This window comes from Barbus barbus (genome assembly GCF_936440315.1).
Source record: "Barbus barbus genome assembly, chromosome: 49".
In the NCBI taxonomy this organism is placed as follows: domain Eukaryota; kingdom Metazoa; phylum Chordata; class Actinopteri; order Cypriniformes; family Cyprinidae; genus Barbus; species Barbus barbus.
Genome location: NC_136727.1, coordinates 22,478,723 through 22,499,705, shown reverse-complemented (window position 1 = coordinate 22,499,705; position 20,983 = coordinate 22,478,723). Strand labels below are relative to the sequence as shown.

The 20,983-nt window shown below is 39.5% G+C and overlaps 1 protein-coding gene across 2 annotated transcripts in view; it reads right to left on the bottom strand.

Moving 5' to 3' along the window:
* Nucleotides 1-774: 774 nt before the first annotated feature.
* The window catches only part of LOC306867768 (mannose-1-phosphate guanylyltransferase catalytic subunit beta-like), a 40,668-nt gene continuing 20,459 nt past the window's right edge, over nt 775-20,983 (bottom strand). For both annotated transcript variants that reach the window (XM_079413631.1, XM_079413630.1), the window contains exons 2-10: nt 20,647-20,838; nt 20,474-20,554; nt 20,334-20,382; nt 12,343-12,485; nt 11,922-12,080; nt 6,896-6,974; nt 3,604-3,731; nt 2,630-2,812; nt 775-1,543 (exon numbers count right to left, since the gene is read on the bottom strand). In XM_079413631.1, the coding sequence (XP_079269757.1) occupies nt 1,412-1,543; nt 2,630-2,812; nt 3,604-3,731; nt 6,896-6,974; nt 11,922-12,080; nt 12,343-12,485; nt 20,334-20,382; nt 20,474-20,554; nt 20,647-20,775 (1,083 nt within the window). In that variant the 5' untranslated portion in view covers nt 20,776-20,838 and the 3' untranslated portion in view covers nt 775-1,411. The remainder of the gene's footprint in view (nt 1,544-2,629; nt 2,813-3,603; nt 3,732-6,895; nt 6,975-11,921; nt 12,081-12,342; nt 12,486-20,333; nt 20,383-20,473; nt 20,555-20,646; nt 20,839-20,983) is intronic.

Sequence of the window (20,983 nt, the reverse complement as noted above, 5' to 3'; positions counted from 1 at the left end):
CCAAGAGCATATCGACCTGAGAACCCATTCAGACTCAGAAAAAATAATAATAATACAGTCATCCTTCCATGCACACATTATAAACTTTCTGTTCATCCACAAATGTGGCCCTGGACCACAAAAATAATTTTGGGTAAAGGATAACAGCATCTGAAAGCTGAATAAATAAGCTTTCCACTGATGTATGGTTTGTTAGAATATGAGGACAAGCTATTTAGGATACAGCTATTTGAAAATCTGGAATCCGAGGGTGCAAAAAAATTAAATATTGAGAAAATCACCTTTAAAGTTGTCCAAATGAAGTTCGTAGCAATGCATATTACTAATCAAAAATTAAGGGTTACACTTTATTTTGATAGTCCACTTTAGACATTCTACTAACTATAAGTAACTTTAAATTAATGAGAATTAGTTGACGTAGTTATAATGTCTAAAGTGGACTATCAAAATAAAGTGTAACCCTTAATTTAAAAAAGTAAAGCATTTTTAACTATACGTTAAACTGAATGCCTTAATGATTTCTACTTGATTTTTAATGCCCTTTTAATGAAAGGGCATTAAAAATTAAAAAAGGGCATTAAAAAAGGTCATTTTTAATGAAATTCATCCACATTTCTATAATTAAAAAAAATAATAATAATAACGTCCATGAAACATTACTGTCTTATTTCTGTTTACATTCCAAAAGGTCACAGGTAACTTTAAACTATTTTAAAATGGTTTAAATTGCTTTTCAGTATAAAAAAGCTCAAAAGAAAAGCCAAAAATATGTTTCATGTAACTTTTTTTTTTATATAGAAGACATCAAGACCAAAAATCCTCATTTGTGTCAGTCTTGAATGTCTTTTTTCATCTGCACAGGAAGTAACCATCACATTTCTACATGATCTTGAGCGATGAATAAAAAAAATGATTTGTATAATTTAGTACATACTACAAGTTTTAGGTGTGAACAGTCTTTACAGTAATCATCTGATACATAAACATACTTCTCATTATTTCTACAGGCACCAAGTTTTATCCTGAAAGCATTACATGTCTGTTTATAAACAGAAAAACAATGAAATGAAAAGAATACAAACTAGACAGCTTACAGTCTCAAAATCAACAAAATGCACCAAAGCAAGGTGAGTCCTGTTCTAATTGTCAGTAATAGGGAACACAATGCAGACAGAAGGAAATAAAAACAGCACTTGACGGGTCAGAAATTTGCGATGCATCATGTCAGCCGGAGATCATCTACAATAGATGTGATTTTTCCTGCGGCAGCACTCTCTCAAACACCACAGTCAGTAACTGCATACTTCAGATTCTTCACAAATAACATCATTCTCATCATGCACAGCGGTCGATTCTCCTGTCATCCAGCAGCTGCACACTAGGGCACTTCGTGAGGGGCGTGAAGGGTGCTTCACATGATGATCCGCGGCTCAGGAACAGAGTCTGTGATGGATTTATGAGGCAGGACATTGGCACCATTGATGTAGAGTTCATCGTTCACGATCACATCTTCACCCAGAACCGTAACGTTCTCCATCCGCACCTGACCAACACAATCATCATCACACAAATCACAAAGGGTAGCCTTCCACAAGAATAAATCCCATTCACATACTCCAACTTATAAAGCATTGTGAATGATAAAATGAAATAAAAAATCTGGATAAGATGAGTAGTGGTTGGTAAAAAAGTAATATATTTAAAACACATTTATTTCATACTAAGTATAGTTCAAATCTATTAACATATTTACTGACAGATAACTCGAGACTTACTGATATAAAAATTATAATTAGTGCTGTCAAACCGCGATTAATCGCATCCAAAATAAAAGTTTTTGTTTACAGAATATGTGTGTGTACTGTGTATATTTATTATGTTTATATAAATACACACACATGCATGTATATATTTTGAAAATATTTACATGTATATATTTAGATTCCAACAATTTATTTTATACATAAATATATTTAATATATAAACACAATATTTTTCGTAGAAATTAAAAATACATGTATGTGTGTGTATTTATATATACAAAATAAATATACACAGCACACACACGTATATTATGTAAACAAAAACTTTTATTTTGGATGCATTACTTGTGCACATTGCCCATTTCTCAATATTAAGCTAAAATGTGTTTTAATGTCACTTTTGAATGAAGATTGAATAATCTATGAATAATCTTTGAATAATATCGGTCTTTAAATGCAAAATATTTAAAGTGTACCTGAAGTATAGTTACACTTTAGCACAATCATATATACTAATATACTAAGTATATCTTTAATTGGACTTCAGCACTACTTCTGCAGAATTAAAGTGCATTAAGTACAAAATTAGTTGTTCCAATTTAGCAGACTTTCAGTATTTTAAACTTGGATACTCAAAGTACAACTGCAGTGTATTTTAATAAGTACATAAATATGAAAATGTATTTGTAGTATACCTAGCATGAAATAAATGCATTTCAAGTACATTTAAGTATATACATTTTTTACTGTGGTACTTTTATGCTTTGAATTTAAGTCTTTAATATTGTCATTCATAAAATAACTCCTTTGTAATTGCTATGAAGGAAATAAATGAAAAGGTGGCCTCTATTAGCAGTGAAACTCACCCACTGCCCCACTGAAGAGCTCCACCCCACAATACAGGACTCCAGCCAGGAGTGGGAGCGTATGTGCGCCCCCTTCAGGACGGTACAGCGCTTTACTCTCACGCCATTCTCCAGAACCACTCTGGCCCCGATCGTCACATTGGGCCCGATGGTACAGTTTTCACCGATTACCGCCGTTGGGTCCTGGGTTGAGGTTACAGTGTGTCATATATTTTTAGTACATGCATCATATTCTGCTTACAATATTTTTATAGGCACAGTATATGCTGATAGGAGAAATACAAAGCATGTTTCATGTTTACTGAACATTACAGAAAATGTCAAGTGGCTTTAAACATTATCCATTTTTTAGATTGAGGCCCTATGAGCTAAAAACATGACTAAAGAAGGAATTTGGTCTTTTACTCAGACACTTTTTGTGCCTAATTATGGATCTCCACTGTAGCAAATACTTCCTGAAAATCCTTTTTAGTCCGATTTTTATTTTTTTTTGACTGAGGAAATAGTCCTCAGTTCTTCATTTAATACATACTAATGAAGAAGAAAATTCAAGGAGAATTTTAGAAATTCCTGCTCAGAACCAATTACTTATTTAATAATGTGAGCATACCATAAACTTTCCATTCTTCTGAAAGACTCAGAAGCATGACTATGCTGTACGTTACCAGACACTGTTGTCAAGAGTTTTTTCCTGATTTGCAATGTTATTAAAATGCAATTTTAACACACAGTTGTGTAGATTTTTTCCCCATTCAAGTAAACAGAAGCTCTACTTGCTGAGAATAGCTCTTACAAATATGGATATCAAATGAGCGGACTTGCTTTACACATTTGTAAAGTTTTGTAACATCCATTTAAAGTGAATTTATTTTGAGCTTCTGCCTTGTGTTCACAGGCTGGAAAATGAATATCAACAGGACCAAACAAGAAGTAAATGGTGAATGTTGACATAAAGAGTGAAAACCGTGTCTCACCACGAGAACGTTTCCAAGGAAGCCTGGCCCGGTGCGGAGCCGCTCGGGGGCCTGCTGCCGAACAGACTGCAGGTACATGCACATGCCTGTCAGGAAGTCTTTGGGCTGGCCGATGTCCATCCAGAAACCTGAAACACACACGGTTAACAAAACAACTGTAACTGTAAGTTTAGCAACTATATGATGCATATTACAACTGGAATGTGTCACAGAGAAACAGTGTTTGATGGAAAATCTAAATGTCAAACAGTAATGAAAAACGTGTTATTTGGAGTGAAGAGGAGGCTGTATTATTCAGTTTAGGTCCAAAAAGATTATATAAGACAAACTAGATGGTACAGTTTTCTATATATATGCCCAACTGAAGCAAACAGCAAAGTAAGCCCTTATTTAAAATGATTGTGTTCTGTATTTATCCAATCAAAAGGCAATAGAGACAGTTAACAATTTTAAATATTTAGGTGTTATTTTAGATTCTCATTTGAAATTTTATATGCATGTGTAGAACAATCAGAACAAATTTGCATTGTTTTTACATGATTAGACCCTATTTATCTCTAAAAGCAGCAAAGTTATACATGCATGCAATGGTCTTTTCGCATTTATCTTATTGTGTGACTGTCTAGAGCAGCGTTTCTCAAACTGTGGGGCGCGCCATTTCAGTTTCATTTTTGTATTCATGGTTACAAATGAAATGTTTAACCTTTTGAGCGGTATCCGGTTTGGTCCCATATATGGTATTTTTATTTCTGTGCTCCTGAGAGTACGGTCCCAGAAATGGGATTTAGAATGTTCAGTGACGTGACATAACTGCCAGATTCAAATTGTGCTTTCGCATGCTGGTTGGTGCTGAACCAGAGAGGGACGCGCTCAGCGCTGTCATATATCACAACTATGCATTGTTTTCAACCTAATAATGTTTATTTTAGGTGTCAGACATTTAAATACACATAAGCACTAGTAAAACAATACATTTGGAGTTTGTAAAATACACACTGATGTCTGTGGAAGCAGCAATAACAATCTATTCAAATATAATTTGACGACGTGTGTTATTCACATCAGACAAACATAGTGGAAGTAACTATAAAGTTTACTCTATTCTTCTCGGAGTTCACCGGACACTTTCTTGCATGTACTTCGGGAGAAGTATCCATCTCACGTTATCCATCTCACGTTATAGATCAAGATTATTTATTAAGGTTTTTAAACGACCAAACACACTCACTTACACATTTTTGAGAATCGGAATATCAGATAGTTGATGACATGGTAAGCAACTTTGTGAATATTTTGAAATAAAAAAGGAAATTAAGGCGATCTGATCATACAGTGTTATTGTGGCTGCGGTGTGTCACGTGACAAATATGACACGTCGCCATGGAAACATTAAGCGGGAATGTTATAAAATAACAGTCACCTTGAAAAAAAACAATTGCAGCCACTAATGCAGGGATAACCTGCCGAATGGATTTCTCTTCTTTTCTTTTTACAGATTGCAAAGTGGCACTTTTATATCTTTTCTATTTTTGAAATTAGTAAAAATTTTGACAGCTGCACTTTTATTTTCTCTATTTTTTTAATTTCATGCAAGTTATGATGACACAGCTGCACTTTTATTTTCTTTATTTTTGAACTTTCTGTTATTTTATGTATATAGTTTGTATTTTAGATACAACTTGTTACTCCGATACTACTTGTTAGTTCAATAAATTGGAACATGTTAAGCTTGTTGCGCATTTCATTAGCATTGTGTTGGGGCGATGGGGGCAGGTGGGGCTTTAAAATTCCCCCTTGTCTAAAGTGGGGAATGACCAAAAAAGTTTGAGAACTACTGGTCTAGAGTCAGGTTTCTCAACTGACTATCAAACCTGTTAGATCTCTATATAAACAAACACAATTTTTTTTTGATAAGAAACCAAATAGATGGCATCATTGTAATATTTTACAAAAATATAGTTTGCTTAGTTTTGAAAATTTTATAAATGTGTCTGTTATTAAAATGTTTTTTAAATATGTAAATAATCTTGTTCCAGAAATGATATGCCAATTAATATCAAAACAGAGTAGTAAGGGGATCACTACAAGAGGTGCAACTAATCAGAATTGTACAGTACCAAAGAGAAAAACTAAATTTGCACAATCCACATTTACAGTTCAAGGTACACTGCTTTGGAACAGCCTGCCAGCTGAACTGAAAATACAAACAGAGTTGAAAATTTGAAAAAATTTGAAAAAGTGGTTCAAACAAAAGCAGGTTTGTGAACACTGATGGTCGTACACTGTCTCAGCTTTTTTTTTCTTTTTTACATCTGTTTGGTTTTTGTGTGATTATTGTTTTGCTGTTGTTAAAAAAGCCTAACCAGGGACTGGGGCTGCAAATTAGCCTTTGGCTAGAAGCCTATATGTGGAGCATCGGCTGCTTGAAATTGTAGCAATGTTATTCTGCATTGTCCCTGTTAAATAAACTAATAAATAAACAAATTAATGATACTGATAAAGCAAATATGCAAGTATGCAAAAAAAAAAAAGCCAGGATTTTGTTAGCCTAAGGTTTAAGTGAGTTGGGATTAGCAGTTTAAAGTATAAATGACCCATCTGATTATTTAGGCGAACAGTACAAATTTATACAAATAAACCTGTAAATAAAACAGGTATATATATATATATATATATATATATATATATATATATATATATATATATATATATACTGCCGATCAGAAAGATTTTTAAGGGAGTCTCTTCTGCTCATCAAGGCTGTACTTATTTGATCAAAAATACAGAAAAAACAGTAATACTGTGAAATATTATTGCAATTTCTAATATTGGTTTCCTATTTTAATATACTTTATATATTTACTATAATTTATTTCTGTGACGCAGCGCTGAATTTTCAGCATCATTACTCCAGTCTTCAGCATCACAGGATCCTTCAGAAATCACTCTAATATGCTGATTTATAATCGTTAATAGTTGAAAATGTTGTGCAGCTTAATATTCTTAAAAAAACCTGTGATACTATTTTCTTTGATTTTTTGATGAATAAAAAGTTAAAAAATATCCATTTATCCATTTTTAACACATCCTTGCTGAATAAAAGAATTAATTTCTCAACAACAAAAAAACTCCAAACTTTTGAATAGTAGTGTAACATAACATTTCTATTTTGAATAAGCACTGTTCTTTTTATCTTTCTATTAAGTACTGAGGTAATATTTGTGATAACTATATGATTGTATTGGATTAGTCCTAATCAGACGTGTCAGGTGAGAGCTGTGTGATGCTTCACCTTGCAGCTCCATGGCATAAAGGTGTCTCTCCTCCGCCATCACAGGAAAGATCTCCTTCTCAATGGAAGTGGGTCGCAACTGAGTGCAAAATACAGAAAATGGACAAAAATATAAGCAAAATGAAAACAAGTTAAATGTGCTGTAAGCAAATATTTATAGAATAGTATAAATAAATCAGTCCTACTCCCTGAAAGATATCCCTAGCATAACTGACCTGAGATACTGCCCTAAACCTGTCACAGCCCTAGTCTCTGTGAGCAGTACCTCAATATCAGGCCACACTGATCCCCTTTATAGAGCCAATCAGAGAAGCTGTCTGTTTTTTTTTGGCCCTCTTCAGTCATTTTTGACCGAAATTTTTTATATTTTGACATTTTTAAAACCCTAGCTTCATCAGAATGAGATGACACTTGGGGACTTTTTTCACATTAGCAATATGAACACACAAAAAATCATGACCATGAACAGAGATTCATCACTGTCTGGTAAGACACGCGGAGGTGGCTTGTGTGTGTATATCAACAAAGACTGGTGTAACAATGCTGCGGTATTATCAAAACACTGTTCATCGCTGGTGGAGTTTATGGTTGTGAAGTGTCGACCGTTCTATCTGCCGCGGGAGTTCACGGTCATTGTTATCGTTGCGGTTTACATCCCCCCGTGTGCAAACGCTAAGGACGCGCTTCGTGAACTGTATAGCGCCATCAGTGAACAACAAACAAAAAACCCTGACGGCTTTTTCATCATAGCCGGTGACTTCAACCACGCAAACTTAAAGACAGTTTTGCCAAAGTTCTACCAACATGTGAACTTTGCAACAAGGAGAAACAACACACTGGACTTTGTTTACACAACAGTTAAGAACTCTTACAAGGCTGAACCCCGCCCCCACCTCGGGTACTCCGACCACATCACTGTTATGCTAATCCCAGCATATAGACCACTTCTCAAACTCACCAAACCGGTTGAAAAGCAGATCACAGTATGGCCAGACAATGCCACCTCAGCACTGCAGGACTGCTTCCAGGACACAGACTGGAACATGTTTAAAGAGGCAGCCACCTACAACAACCACACAGACCTGAATGAGTACACTGAAACTGTGACTGCTTACTTCAAAAAGTGCACTGATGATGTGACAGTCACCAAGACCATTACCACACGTGCAAACCAGAAGCCATGGATGACAGCAGAGGTTCGTGGGCTGCTAAAGACCAGAGATGAAGCATTCAGATCAGGAGATAAAGCAGCCCTCAAAACAGCAAGAGCCAATCTGTCCTGTGGCATCAAAAAAGCTAAACGGTCATATGCCCAAAAAATCAACAACCACTTCACAGACAGCAGAGACACACGGAGCCTGTGGCAAGCCATTCAGACCATCACTGACTACAAGCCCCCGCCACAGGCCTGTGATGAGGACACATCCCTCCCCGATACACTCAACCACTTTTATTCACGGATTGAAATGCAGAATGACACACCTGCACAAAAACTGCCCACACCTCCCAACGACCGGGCGCTCTGTCTGTCTCCAGCCGACGTAAGGAAGACCCTATCTAGGATTAACCCACGCAAGGCTGCGGGTCCTGACAACATACCAGGCCGTGTTCTGAGAGACTGTGCTGCACAGCTGACAGATGTCCTAACAGATATCTTCAACACCTCGCTGAGCCAGGCAGTCGTCCCCACATGTCTCAAATCCACAACAATCATACCGGTACCAAAGAAATCACCTGTGTCCTGTCTCAATGACTACCGTCCCATAGCACTGACTCCAATATATGATGAAGTGCTTTGAGAGGCTAGTCATGCATAACATCAAAACCAGCCTCCCCAACACACTCGACCCGCTCCTGTTTGCATACCGTCCAAACCGCTCTACGGACGATGCAATTTCCTCCACCCTCCACCTGGCTCTTACCCACCTAGAAAATAAAGACTCCTGTTAGAATGCTGTTCATTGACTTCAGCTCGGCATTCAACACAATAATCCCACAACAGCTCATAAATAAGATAAACCTGCTGGGCCTTAACAATTCCCTTTGTAACTGGATCCTGGACTTTCTAACTGGAAGACCTCAGTCAGTCCGTGTCGGCAACAACACCTCGAGCACTACAACACTGAGCACAGGTGCCCCACAAGGCTGTGTGCTTAGCCCGCTGCTCTTCACACTGCTGACCCACGACTGCACTGCCAAGTTCAGCTCCAACCACATCATCAAGTTTGCTGATGACACAACAGTGGTAGGTCTCATCAGCAACAATGATGAAACGCACTACAGAGAGGAAGTGGCACAGCTGGCTGAATGGTGTGGCACAAACAATCTGTCTCTCAATGTGGAGAAGACAAAGGAGGTTGTGATGGACTTCAGAAGAAACTCCGTTGACCACCCCCCACTGACCATCGACAGCTCGACTGTGGAGAGTCAGCAGCACTAAATTCCTGGGGGTGCACATCACAGAGGATCTCACCTGGACCAGCAACACCATGTCACTCTCCAAAAAGGCATAACAGCGCCTACACTTTCTCCGCCAGCTGAAAAGAGCAAGTCTCCCTCCACCCATCCTCACCACATTCTACAGAGGCACCATTGAGAGTGTGCTGACCAGCTGCATCACTGTCTGGTACGGGAACTGCAGTGCTGCTGACCGCAAGACCCTCCAGCGGACAGTGAACACAGCTGCAAAGATCATCTGTGCCCCTCTCCCCTCCATCCTGGACATCTTCCTTACACGATGCTCCAGCAAAACCAACAGCATCGTGAAGGACTCCACCCATCCCTCCCACAGTCTCTTCCAGCTCCTACCATCAGGAAGACGGTACCGGAGCATCAGAGCCCGCTCCGCCAGACTGCTCAACAGCTTTTTCCCCCAGGCTGTGAGAGCCCTGAACTCAAACCACCCCGCCCCCCTCTCAAACCCCATGCAAACCCCTACCTCCTGAAACATGGACCACCCCCCACACCAAAGAAAAACTGTATGGAACTTTAATTTTTTTAATTTATTTTATTTTAATTTTTTGTGCAATTCAAAGTGTGCTACACACAGGTGAGTGGGCCTGTACAAACCACCTGTAGTAACACACTCTCCTCTATGTGCACTATGGACACTTTACACTATGGACACTTACACTTTACACTATGTGCACTATGGACACTTACACACACTGCTGCGTGTGCACAATCTCACAAAAGACTCAGCAATATATGTATGTTTACATGCTCATCACATCACAAATCATCCTGCACTGTTCCCCAACCAGCTGCTGACTCAAATGTCTCTCTTTGCACATATACAGTATTTGTGAAGCATTCGTATAGTTTGTATTTTTTATCTTCTATTTTTTAGTTTGTATAGGGTAATATTTATGTGAAGCATTCGTATAGTTGTATTTTTTTTATCCTTTATTCTTTTAGTTTGTATAGGGTAAATACTTATATATAGTATACTTATAGTTAAATCTGTCAGTAGGTTAGTAGTGTATAGGTTTATAGTGTTTTTTACTTCATTGTTGTATGTCTGTATTTATGTAGCACCGTGGTCCTGCGAGACACCACATTTCGTTCAACTGTATGTCCCCACATGTAGCGGAATGACAATAAAGCTCAACTTGAACTTGAACTTGATTTGGATATGTTAAAGGGTAAAAAAACACTTGACTTCTTCGCGGTCAAAAATGACCGATATAGGAAATTAATGGGAAATACGAAAAAATTTTAAAAGTCAGTGAATCTTTTGATGGTACAAACTACAAATCAGCCACTGGTCAGAAAAAACGTGTGCAGCAATCAAGGGTGTCTAGAATATCTAGGGTGTCTAGACTGTCTAGAATATCAGGAGTGCAAAATAGACACCCACACATGCGCACACACACACACACGCACACACACACAGAGAGAGAAATTAGCTGGTAAGACAATTTTAGGGTTGGTGACTGCAGAGCTGATCCCTGCGCAGCTCGTGCCTCACCTCATCTAATCTTTTAGAATGTCTAGATATATATCTAAATGCAAAACCTAAAAAAATTAAGAAATTATGTCTAATAAACAACAGGAATCCAAAAGCCTCTGTATATATCTATATAGGGTGCAAATACAAGAAGGTTATGCGACATTACACAAGTTTTTATTTTTTAATGCCTTCAGATGGCCCAATTCTCACTTCAAAAAAAATTGATTTTAAATGCATTCACTCTATTTTAATGTGAAATATTGCATTTATTAAAAAAATAGTAAAACAATTAAGAAATAAAAAAATACATATTAATTCTAATGGAGAAAATAGCTCATTAAAATTTTATAAATATTGCATAGTATCATAAAATTCCCTCAAAATCATAAATAATAATACAAAAATATTATTGAACAAAAATATATTACATTGATTTTCCTGAAAAAAAAGGAGGCAAGTGTGACTCCTAAACGAAGAGGGCCAGAGGGTTAAATAACACTTGTAAAGTAGAATGATACTTTACTAAAAGTTGCTATGCAATAGAAATATGTATTTTCTAAATGGATGTTATTGATCTTATTATGAACAATTCGTCCATGCATATGTTTCATTTTAAAAATTCTTTTTGACCTTTTCAATAAAATGTCATAAATGGAACTTCTGGTAAACAAAAAAAAACAAACAAACAAAAAAGACTTTTCTCTGATGACATATGGTCCAGTGTGTTGGTCTTCTAATCATTTAGTAGATTTTAACCGAGGGAGACATTTTTCTCATCATGACTGAGCCTTTACTTAAAGTAATTTTATACTGTACTACACTTAAAACTGTAATTCAATGATTTTTTTTAATGTAAATCACAATAAATGCAGTACAATGAAAATGAGATTTTTCACATTGTGGTAATTAGATTTTGAGGGGAGAAATATACCCAACTGTCACAACGCAAATAATGTACCATAGGTTGTTTCCTATAAGCAATATGTATTGATTACAGTCGAATATTTAATATTTTTGAAAATTCCATATAAAATGACAGTGTTGTTCTGAGATGGTGTTTGCGTCCGTCCTGACCTGGATTCTTCTCAGCATGGCAGGGCTGAAGATGTACATCCCGGCATTGATTTTGTTGGAGACAAACACTTGCGGCTTCTCCACAAAGCGGTGTATTCGTCCAGTGTCTCCTTCATACACCACCACACCATACTTAGATGGCTCTTCCACTTTTGTCACCTGAAACATCAGCCAGATAACCACAGTAAGTGAGTAATGTTGGGTGAAATACTCCTTCAGAGATGAGAGAGAGGCAGAAATTTACAGAAATTTATCAGGTTAGGATCTAAAAATGTACTTGTTTTATACAGTGCCTTGAAAGTAGCTGTAAAACTTTGGGGTTGAGTCATATTTCAGCATTGCATAATTTAAATCTCAGACAGTGAGACCATACAGTGGTTTCCTCAACATTTGGGATTAACAAAAAAAGTGTGTTTCTTACGACAATGGTGCCCTCTCTGCCGTGCTGCTGGTGGAACTTCAGCATGTCGTCGAAGGGAAAATCGCAGATGACGTCACTGTTGAGAACGAAGAAAGGCTCCTCGTTATCGGTCAGCAGCTCTCGTGCCAAAGCCAGAGGACCAGCTGAGAGAAAAACATCAGATTTACAGCTTCGCACTGGCTTTTTTTGTTTGTTTGTGCATTTAACCCTCTTGTGCTCCTCATTTGGGAGTCATACCTGTGATCTTCACAGTCAAAAGTGACCAGACCCCTAAAATGTCACTTTTTTTTTGCCCCAGTAAAATCAATGTAATATATTTTTGTTCAATAATATTTTTTTATTTTGTATTTTGAGATAAATTCATGGCATTAATTAATATTTATGCAATAATTATGATCAATTGCTGCCCATTGAAAATAATACAAATTTGAAAAATATATATTGTTATATTACTGTTCAACTATGGCAGTATTTCATGTTAAAAATAGAGTCAATGCCTTTAAAATCCTTTTCTTGAAGTCAGATTAGTGCCACCTGGTGGGAGTAAAATATGAAAAACATCTGCAATTCTATGGTTTAACCACTAGATTAATATAAACCACTAGATTAATATAAAAATGGCAGCGCGTACTATCGCTGCGGCTTCTCTCTCTCCCGACAGAACGGTGTTTTCGTGTTTTTTTTGTCTTGTAAGTCGCAATGTTTTTGCACATCTTCGTCTCGTCTACCTGTCTGTAAGCGCGCATACAGTCGTGAGTTTCTGCTCGATGTCGGCTGTAATGCCTGATCAGGATACACACACATCTAGGTTCAACACATTCCTGATGCAAGGATGGATCAAAGCTCGCATTCCAGCTCAGGAAATTCACGTTTTGTCATTTCGAAAGAAAACAGAACTCCCCTTCCCGGAGCCTAAACTTTACTGGCGCCATACTCCCTTGACTTCATGCAGTAAATTCAAAGACATATCGCAAAGGATGAAGTTTTTACGGTCGACTCGAAATAGACAATTTCCAGACTTTCCAAACCAAAGACTTTTACGACCTCGCAACTATCAGCACATTCCAGGAAAACGCGCCGTTTCTGTGGTGCTATCTAACAAAGGGAGCCACACCTTTGAACTAGAAACGAATGTTTAAAAGGGGAACAAAAGTTATACTGGTTTCTGCTGTGTGAAGCAAAATATACTCGAGAAAAGAAACAATATATATACCATACCTTTATAAACATATATATTAAAGGATGTTTTGTTTGTGACATTTATAAGCTGTTGCATTATTTTTAATCCATGGTAAATCCAGAATGTATAAGTTACCTGATTACTAGATGTTTAGCTCACCTGCTATTTGTGTCGTTTAAAATTTGAGGATCTGTTTATCAATGTATTTAACCTAGTAATATCCTCTGTGGTCACGTGTATTTTTGGTGCATATCAAAATATAAGTGTTTGGTTTCTTTAGAAAGCTAACCTTATGAAGAATATTATGGTTGAATGAAAATGATCCGCTTTATCAACCCGTGGTTAAAATAACGGATAGAAACTTGCTTGCAATAATTTGTTTTGTGATGAATAACTGACCAGATAATGTATGCAAAACACGCAGCTACGCAGGGCGGGGCTCCGCCCACAGAGACACTTGCGATTGGGCCACGCGCCAAAAAGGGGTGGACCCCAAATCGTCCCGTTAAAAACGGATACTCAACCATGTGAGTTGGAGTTGGAGTTTTGAAAACAACAGGAGGACACGCACGCCAGCGAGTCTCTCGTTCTGCTCACGCTGCAAAGCGCTTCTCGCCTCTTAACATCACGGCTGAGTACTGCAAACGACCAAAGAACGTTAACATTACATTTCTAAGACCTGAATCGCCTTCCTGAAAGCACGACCAACCACTGAAGAGTGCGCTAGTCACACGACAACCGCGTCACACGACCAATCCGCACGCGATCCGTCTCAAGCTGAGCAAAGAACGGACTTCACCTTTGAAGAAAGCCTGAACTGAGTCCGATCGAAACAACGCAAAAGGCAAAGTAAGGCAAAATCTCTTTACTGACTGAAACCGGGATTCCTCTCTGTTGCTGTTTAAATATAGCATGGTTCTGTCCATGAGTTTCCTCAGGTCGAAGAGCTAGCATTAAAACCTAAGTCTCTCTCTCTTCAGATATAAACAACTCGCTCCCATTTGTGTGTATGTTAAATTGTCTGTTAATGTTGTGTTAGAATAGTGAATAAAACTTTGACTTTATTAAGAACTCTTTTGTCTGTGTTATGTGATTTAACATGTCGTAACTATTTGCCAAAAAGGTCGCGTTTACCTACGCTCATGGGCTAACTTAGCTAACTCAATTTAACTATTTGATTTATTTTAATCGTTGGCCACGAATGAAATAAACAACGTGTTAAAAGATAACTGCTGTTATTAATGCTTGCTGGACAAGTCGTTAATAAGGCATAAATTGTACATTCTGATTAATAACAATTAATCATATGAAGATCAACTCTTAAGAGTGATTCCCTAAAAGCTAAATAATAAAATAAATAAATATTTGTGAAAGGATTCATTTTCTACACGGCAGAATCACATTTTTTGAGTTAAACTCAGCACACGCCGTGCGGGACCTCGGTCTGTTCCGAAAGCCTACTCCATCACCGACCCCCACTACTGCATCTCGCCCACAGCGGAGGCGCTACAAGCGGCGTGAGAGGAAGCAGAAGAGGGGTAAGCGCGGAGGTATCCGAGCTAGGCTAGCGGCCAACCCACACAAGCCAGCTATCCCCACCATCGTACTGGCGAACGTACACTCTTTGGACAATAAACTGGACTACATCCGACTACTCCGCTCCACTCAGAGGACTGTAAGAGACTGTTGTGTTTTTGTGTTTACGGAAACATGGCTTAACAACAGCGTACCGGACTGCGCCATACAGCTCGACCAGCTAACATGCTATCGAGCTGACAGAGCTCTCGTCGAGGGAGGTAAGATCCGCGGCGGCGGGCTTTGTGTTTACATCAATGATGCATGGTGTCGCAACGCTGTTGTGGTCTGCAAACACTGCTCACCCTTGGTGGAGTTTATGATTATTAAGTGCCGGCCGTTCTATCTACCGAGGGAATATTCAGCCATACTGCTAGTTGCTGTATACATCCCTCCCAGCTCCAACAACAACATCAGGAGTGAGGCGCTAAATGAACTGTACCAGCACACCAGTGAGCAGCAGACAGCCCACCCAGATGCTTTTTTCATCTTGGCCGGGGATTTCAACCACGCAGACTTAAAGAGTGTGTTCCCAAAAATACATCAACACATAGACTTTCCAACAAGGGGAAAAAATACCCTGGACTTTGTTTACACCACCCAGAGAGGAGCTTGTAGTCCGTAATGGGATACAGACCATTACGGACTACAAGCCCCCACCACAGACCTGTGACAGCACCATCCCCCTGCTGAACGAGCTGAATGCCTTCTTTGCTCGCATTAAGGCACAAAACAGCACCACCGCACAGAAGACTCCACCTCCTCCCGGCGACCAGGTGATGACGCTGTCCCCGGACAGCGTGAGGAGGTCCCTCAGCAGGATCAATGCACGCAAAGCTCCGGGTCCTGACAACATTCCTGGGCGTGTACTGAGAGACTGTGCAGTGGAACTCACTGATGTCTTCACAGACATCTTCAACATCTCGCTAAATCAGGCCGTTGTCCCCACATGCTTCAAAGCTACCACCATCATTCCAGTCCCGAAGAAGTCATCTCCATCCTGTTTCAATGACTACCGTCCAATAGCACTCACTCCTATTCTCATTGAAGTGCTTTGAACTGCTAGTCATGCACCACATCAAGTCTGTCCTCCCCCCCTCACTTGACCCATTCCAGTTTGCATATAGGTCCAAACGCTCGACCGATGATGCCATCGCCACTGCCCTCCACCCAGCCCTCACACATCTGGACAAAAAAGACTCATGTCAGGATGCTGTTCATAGACTTCAGTTCAGCATTCAACACAATCATCCCTCAACAGCTCACACACAAACTGGTCCAGCTGGGGCTCACCACCTCTCTGTGCAACTGGTTGTTGGACTTCCTGACCGGGAGACCTCAAGCAGTACGGGTTGGCAGTAACACATCCAGCACCATCACACTGAACACTGGGGCCCCCCAAGGATGTGTGCTGAGCCCCCTCCTCTTCACTCTGCTGACCCACGACTGCACACCGTCACACAACTCTAACCTGATCATTAAGTTTGCGGATGACACAACTGTGGTGGGTCTCATTAGCAACAGAGATGAGACAAACTACAGGAGCGAGATGAGCCGCCTGGCCGGGTGGTGCAGTGACAACAATCTCTCTCTCTGAATGTGGAGAAGACGAAGGAGATTGTTGTTGACTTCAGGAGAGTACACACTCAGCATGCCCCTCTGACCATCAACGGTGCGACTGTGGAGAGAGTGAGCAGCACCAAGTTCCTGGGTGTGCACATCACAGAGGACCTCTCCTGGACTAACAACACTGTAGCACTGGCCAAGAAAGCACAGCAGCGTCTCTACTTCCTCCGCAAACTCAGAAGAGCCAGAGCCCCGACCCCCATCATGTGCACCTTCTACAGAGGCACCATCGAGAGCATCCTAACCAGCTGCATCACTGTGTGGTATGGCGCTTGCAACGCATCCTGTCGCAAGACACTTCAGCGAATAGTGAGAGCAGCTGAGAAGATCATTGGTGTCTCTCTCCCCTCCCTCCAGGACATTTACAGCACCCGTCTCACCTGCAAAGCCCTCTGCATTACTTTTTACTTACTTTACTTTTGTTATTTAGCAGACGCTTTTGTCCAAAGCGACTTACAAATAAGAAAAAGTAACTAAAACTAAAAAGTTACAACTCTGTAAATACTATCTACCCACATATTTAAGAAAATAAAGAAATTAAATAAAATTAACACATGCATATAACAACAACATTTCAATAATAAACATATCAATGAAAAAATTAAATAAAAAGCTACTACTATCCCTTGCCGGTGTCCCTGCCCGGTGGAGTCGCACGGTAGAGTCGATGGTCTTTACACTTTTTACTTTTTTACTTTTGTCATTTAGCAGACGCTTTTGTCCAAAGCGACTTACAAATAAGAAAAAGTAACTAAAACTAAAAAGTTACAACTCTATAAATACTATCTACCCACATATTTAAGAAAATAAAGAAATTAAATAAAATTAACACATGCATATAACAACAACATTTCAATAATAAACATATCAATGAAAAAATTAAATAAAAAGCTACTACTATCCCTTGCCGGTGTCCCTGCCCGGTGGAGTCGCACGGTAGAGTCGATGGTCTTTACACTCTTTGGTCTTCACACTAAGAGGGCTTCACACTAAGAGGGCTTCACACGACGACTGCCGCGACCGCTGCCGCGGTATAATAACCTTTATTATACCAATCTAACAAATGATCGTTTCAAATCAGCTGGACCCACTTTCTTGTTTATCAACTACAAATGGCCAAGCAAGTGCACACACTGACAAGATACATGATACAGTACGAGACCAAATGCGATTTCAGCAACTCTCATCCTAGTAAACAAAATAAGCGTTTCCTAGCAACGGCAAATGCGCTAAACACTGAGACAAGTAAATACACTTACGAGCTGATTTTAAACTTCCGCTGATAGACTGCTTCTCTTAAAGACCACTTCCATTACACTGCCTTCTGCTGGCGCTTGAACCCACTTTCCTGTTTATCAACTACAAATGGCCAAGCAAGTGCACACACTGACAAGATACACGATACAGTACGAGACCAAACGCGATTTCAGCAACTCTCATCCTAGTAAACAAAATAAGATCCCACCCACCCGACACACAGCTTCTTCAGTCTGCTGCCATCAGGGAGGAGACTGCGGAGTCTCCAGGCGAGGACCAGCAGACTGAAGGACAGCTTCATATATCAGGCTGTCAGGAAGCTGAACTCCCTCCTGTCCCTGCCCCCCCTCCCCTCTTTTTACCCCATACAACACTGAACTCTGACACTATGAGACCCCCCCCCCTCCGGCTCCTCACACCCCCAGGACCAGCCACCCCCACCTACTTACAAACTGTGACCAGCACCTCTCACTTGTGCAGCATTGGACTGATCACTACCTCATCCAGCATTGACTGCAAACTACCTCCTCGGATATATATGCACATAAAAAGACTGTTCTCCTGTCAATTTAACAGACTGACAAGCTCTTTTTGCACTACACACATATCTGCACAGTTTTTGTTTTATTTAACTGGTTTGCACTCTATCTATTCTGCCATGTGCCTTATGTCACTTTATCTTTTTTATTTTTCTACAATGTCCTCAGACTGACAAGCTCTTTTTGCACTACACATATATCTGCCATGCGCCTTATGCCACTTTATCTATTTCTTTATTTTTTTTTCTACAATGTCCTTACTTGTATAGCTATAGAGTTGTATGTACATATGTTTAAACCGTATTATCTGTATTTGAACGTGTTTAATGTTAACTGTTTCCACCAAGGGTCTGAAGGTAACGCAATTTCAATTCTCTGTATGTATGTGCTGTACATGTGGAAGAATTGACAATAAAGCAGACTTGGCTTGACTTGACGATATAGCTCTATATAAAATGCCTATTAATTCTCTAGTTGGTTTTAGACATAAATACTTATTTTTATTTAGTTGTGGGTTTGGATATATGTTTAGACATTCTGAAAGACAACTTTTTGTAAAGGTTTAGATTTGTTTTGGTTTGAAATGTTGATTTAACGCATCAGTTTTTGAATTATAACTACATTATTAAATATTACTACAGTCAATCATGCCCTCAATTTTTTGTGTGTTCACGTTCCAAATGCCAAAAGTCACCAAGTTTCATACCATTCCCATGAAGCTGTGATTTTTAAAAATCCAAAACCGATAATTTTTCAGTCAAAAGTGTCCGAAGAGCACCTTAAAGGTGCCATAGAATGCATTGATACAGTATTTTTAAATTGTTCTCTGATATCTACATAGAAGGTATGTGGCTTAGGTAAGGGCAAAAAATCTCCAGAAACGATTTTACATGTCCATTTACAACCCTAGGATTTCTCCCTAGAATGAAACGGTCTGTTATTGGCTTATTTGGCAGGGTCATGAATAATAATGAGCTCTGCTCTGATTGGCTGTTTCACAGTACAGGCTCATCAGCAAGAAGGAAGCACAGGGAGGAAAATATATATTTAAATACTTTCTCTCGCAGTTATATCGTCGGGTAATTATACTGTATATAAAACGCAGGCATCAGGGAGCCGTTATTAATATGCGAGGCATTGAAACTGCTTTTGAACGATCCATCGATCGCGTTATAGTTCACTTTCAAGAGACGCGATCACACAAACTATGTTTACATTATGGAGCAACAGTACTTACCACACATTTGACAAGATCAGATGCTTGTCAGCGGTGCTCAGGATCTGTAAGTCATTCGCCATCATCCTCATCTCTCCTTACTGAGAGTGAAATCTTATGTACTGTAACAGGCTACCGCTAGCAAGGAGCTAACCATGTCCCTTTAGTGGCTCGCGTTATTTGCTTTCTGTGCCTTTCTGAATACAGACACCAACCCATCCCTGCACTTCACACCCCCTGCACGGCCTGGAACATAACATTTATTGTGTTATTTTCGCTGTTGTCCGCGCTTGTTTATTTACAATACCTGCAGAGCTTCTGATGGTTCAGCCGGCTTAGAACAAGGATGGGTTTATGCAAATGTTGGGGGCGTAGTGATCCTGACTGTTGCGTCACAGTCGGTGTTATGTTCTGATTCGCCTGTTTTTCAGTGGTCTTTTTTAATCACGAGATTTGCATATGAAGGAGGAAACTATGGTGTTTGAGGCTCACTGTATGTCATTTCCATGTACAGAACTGTTATTATTTAAATATGCCAGGGTAAAGACAGTTTTTCATTCTATGGCACCTTTAAAGCGATATTAAAATGTTCACCTACCTGTGCCTAGAGGTTCCTTCTCATGTGAAAGGGAGATTTTTATTCCAAGCTGTGCAAATCACAAATAAGAGATTATTTTTGAACCCCCCACTTTGATATTCACAAAAACACAATAAACGAGTCAAACGCAGCAAGCATACCCTCTGCTCCTGAGCTCTCATCTCTCGCTCCAACAGCTCAGACATGTAGCTCACGGCCAAAATCACATGACTGACTCCAGCCTGACCACAGAGACACCAAACATCAACATTATAAGGCTGCAAATCAATCAGAACAAAGCACAAATGCAGGGAGAGGTGTCCTCCTGAGCTACCTTGACCAGAGCCTCCACCTGATGCAGCAGGATGGGTTTGTTGCAGAACTCAACCAGAGGTTTGGGCACAGTGAGCGTGAGCGGCCGTAACCTCGTGCCATAGCCACCAACCAGGATCAGAGCTTTCATTGTGGGTCACTGGAGCGGGACGCTGTCAGATGGGCATCAGGTGCAAGTATTTATACACGGTGCCTGAGAAACAAAATGAGAAACATCTGCAACAACCCTCAGTGTTTACAAAGGGCTTCAGACCCTAGTGAATGGCACAATGGAAAATATTTGATACTTTCTGTTCATGAGAACAGACCCACACCTGTAATACCTGAAAACCATCTCT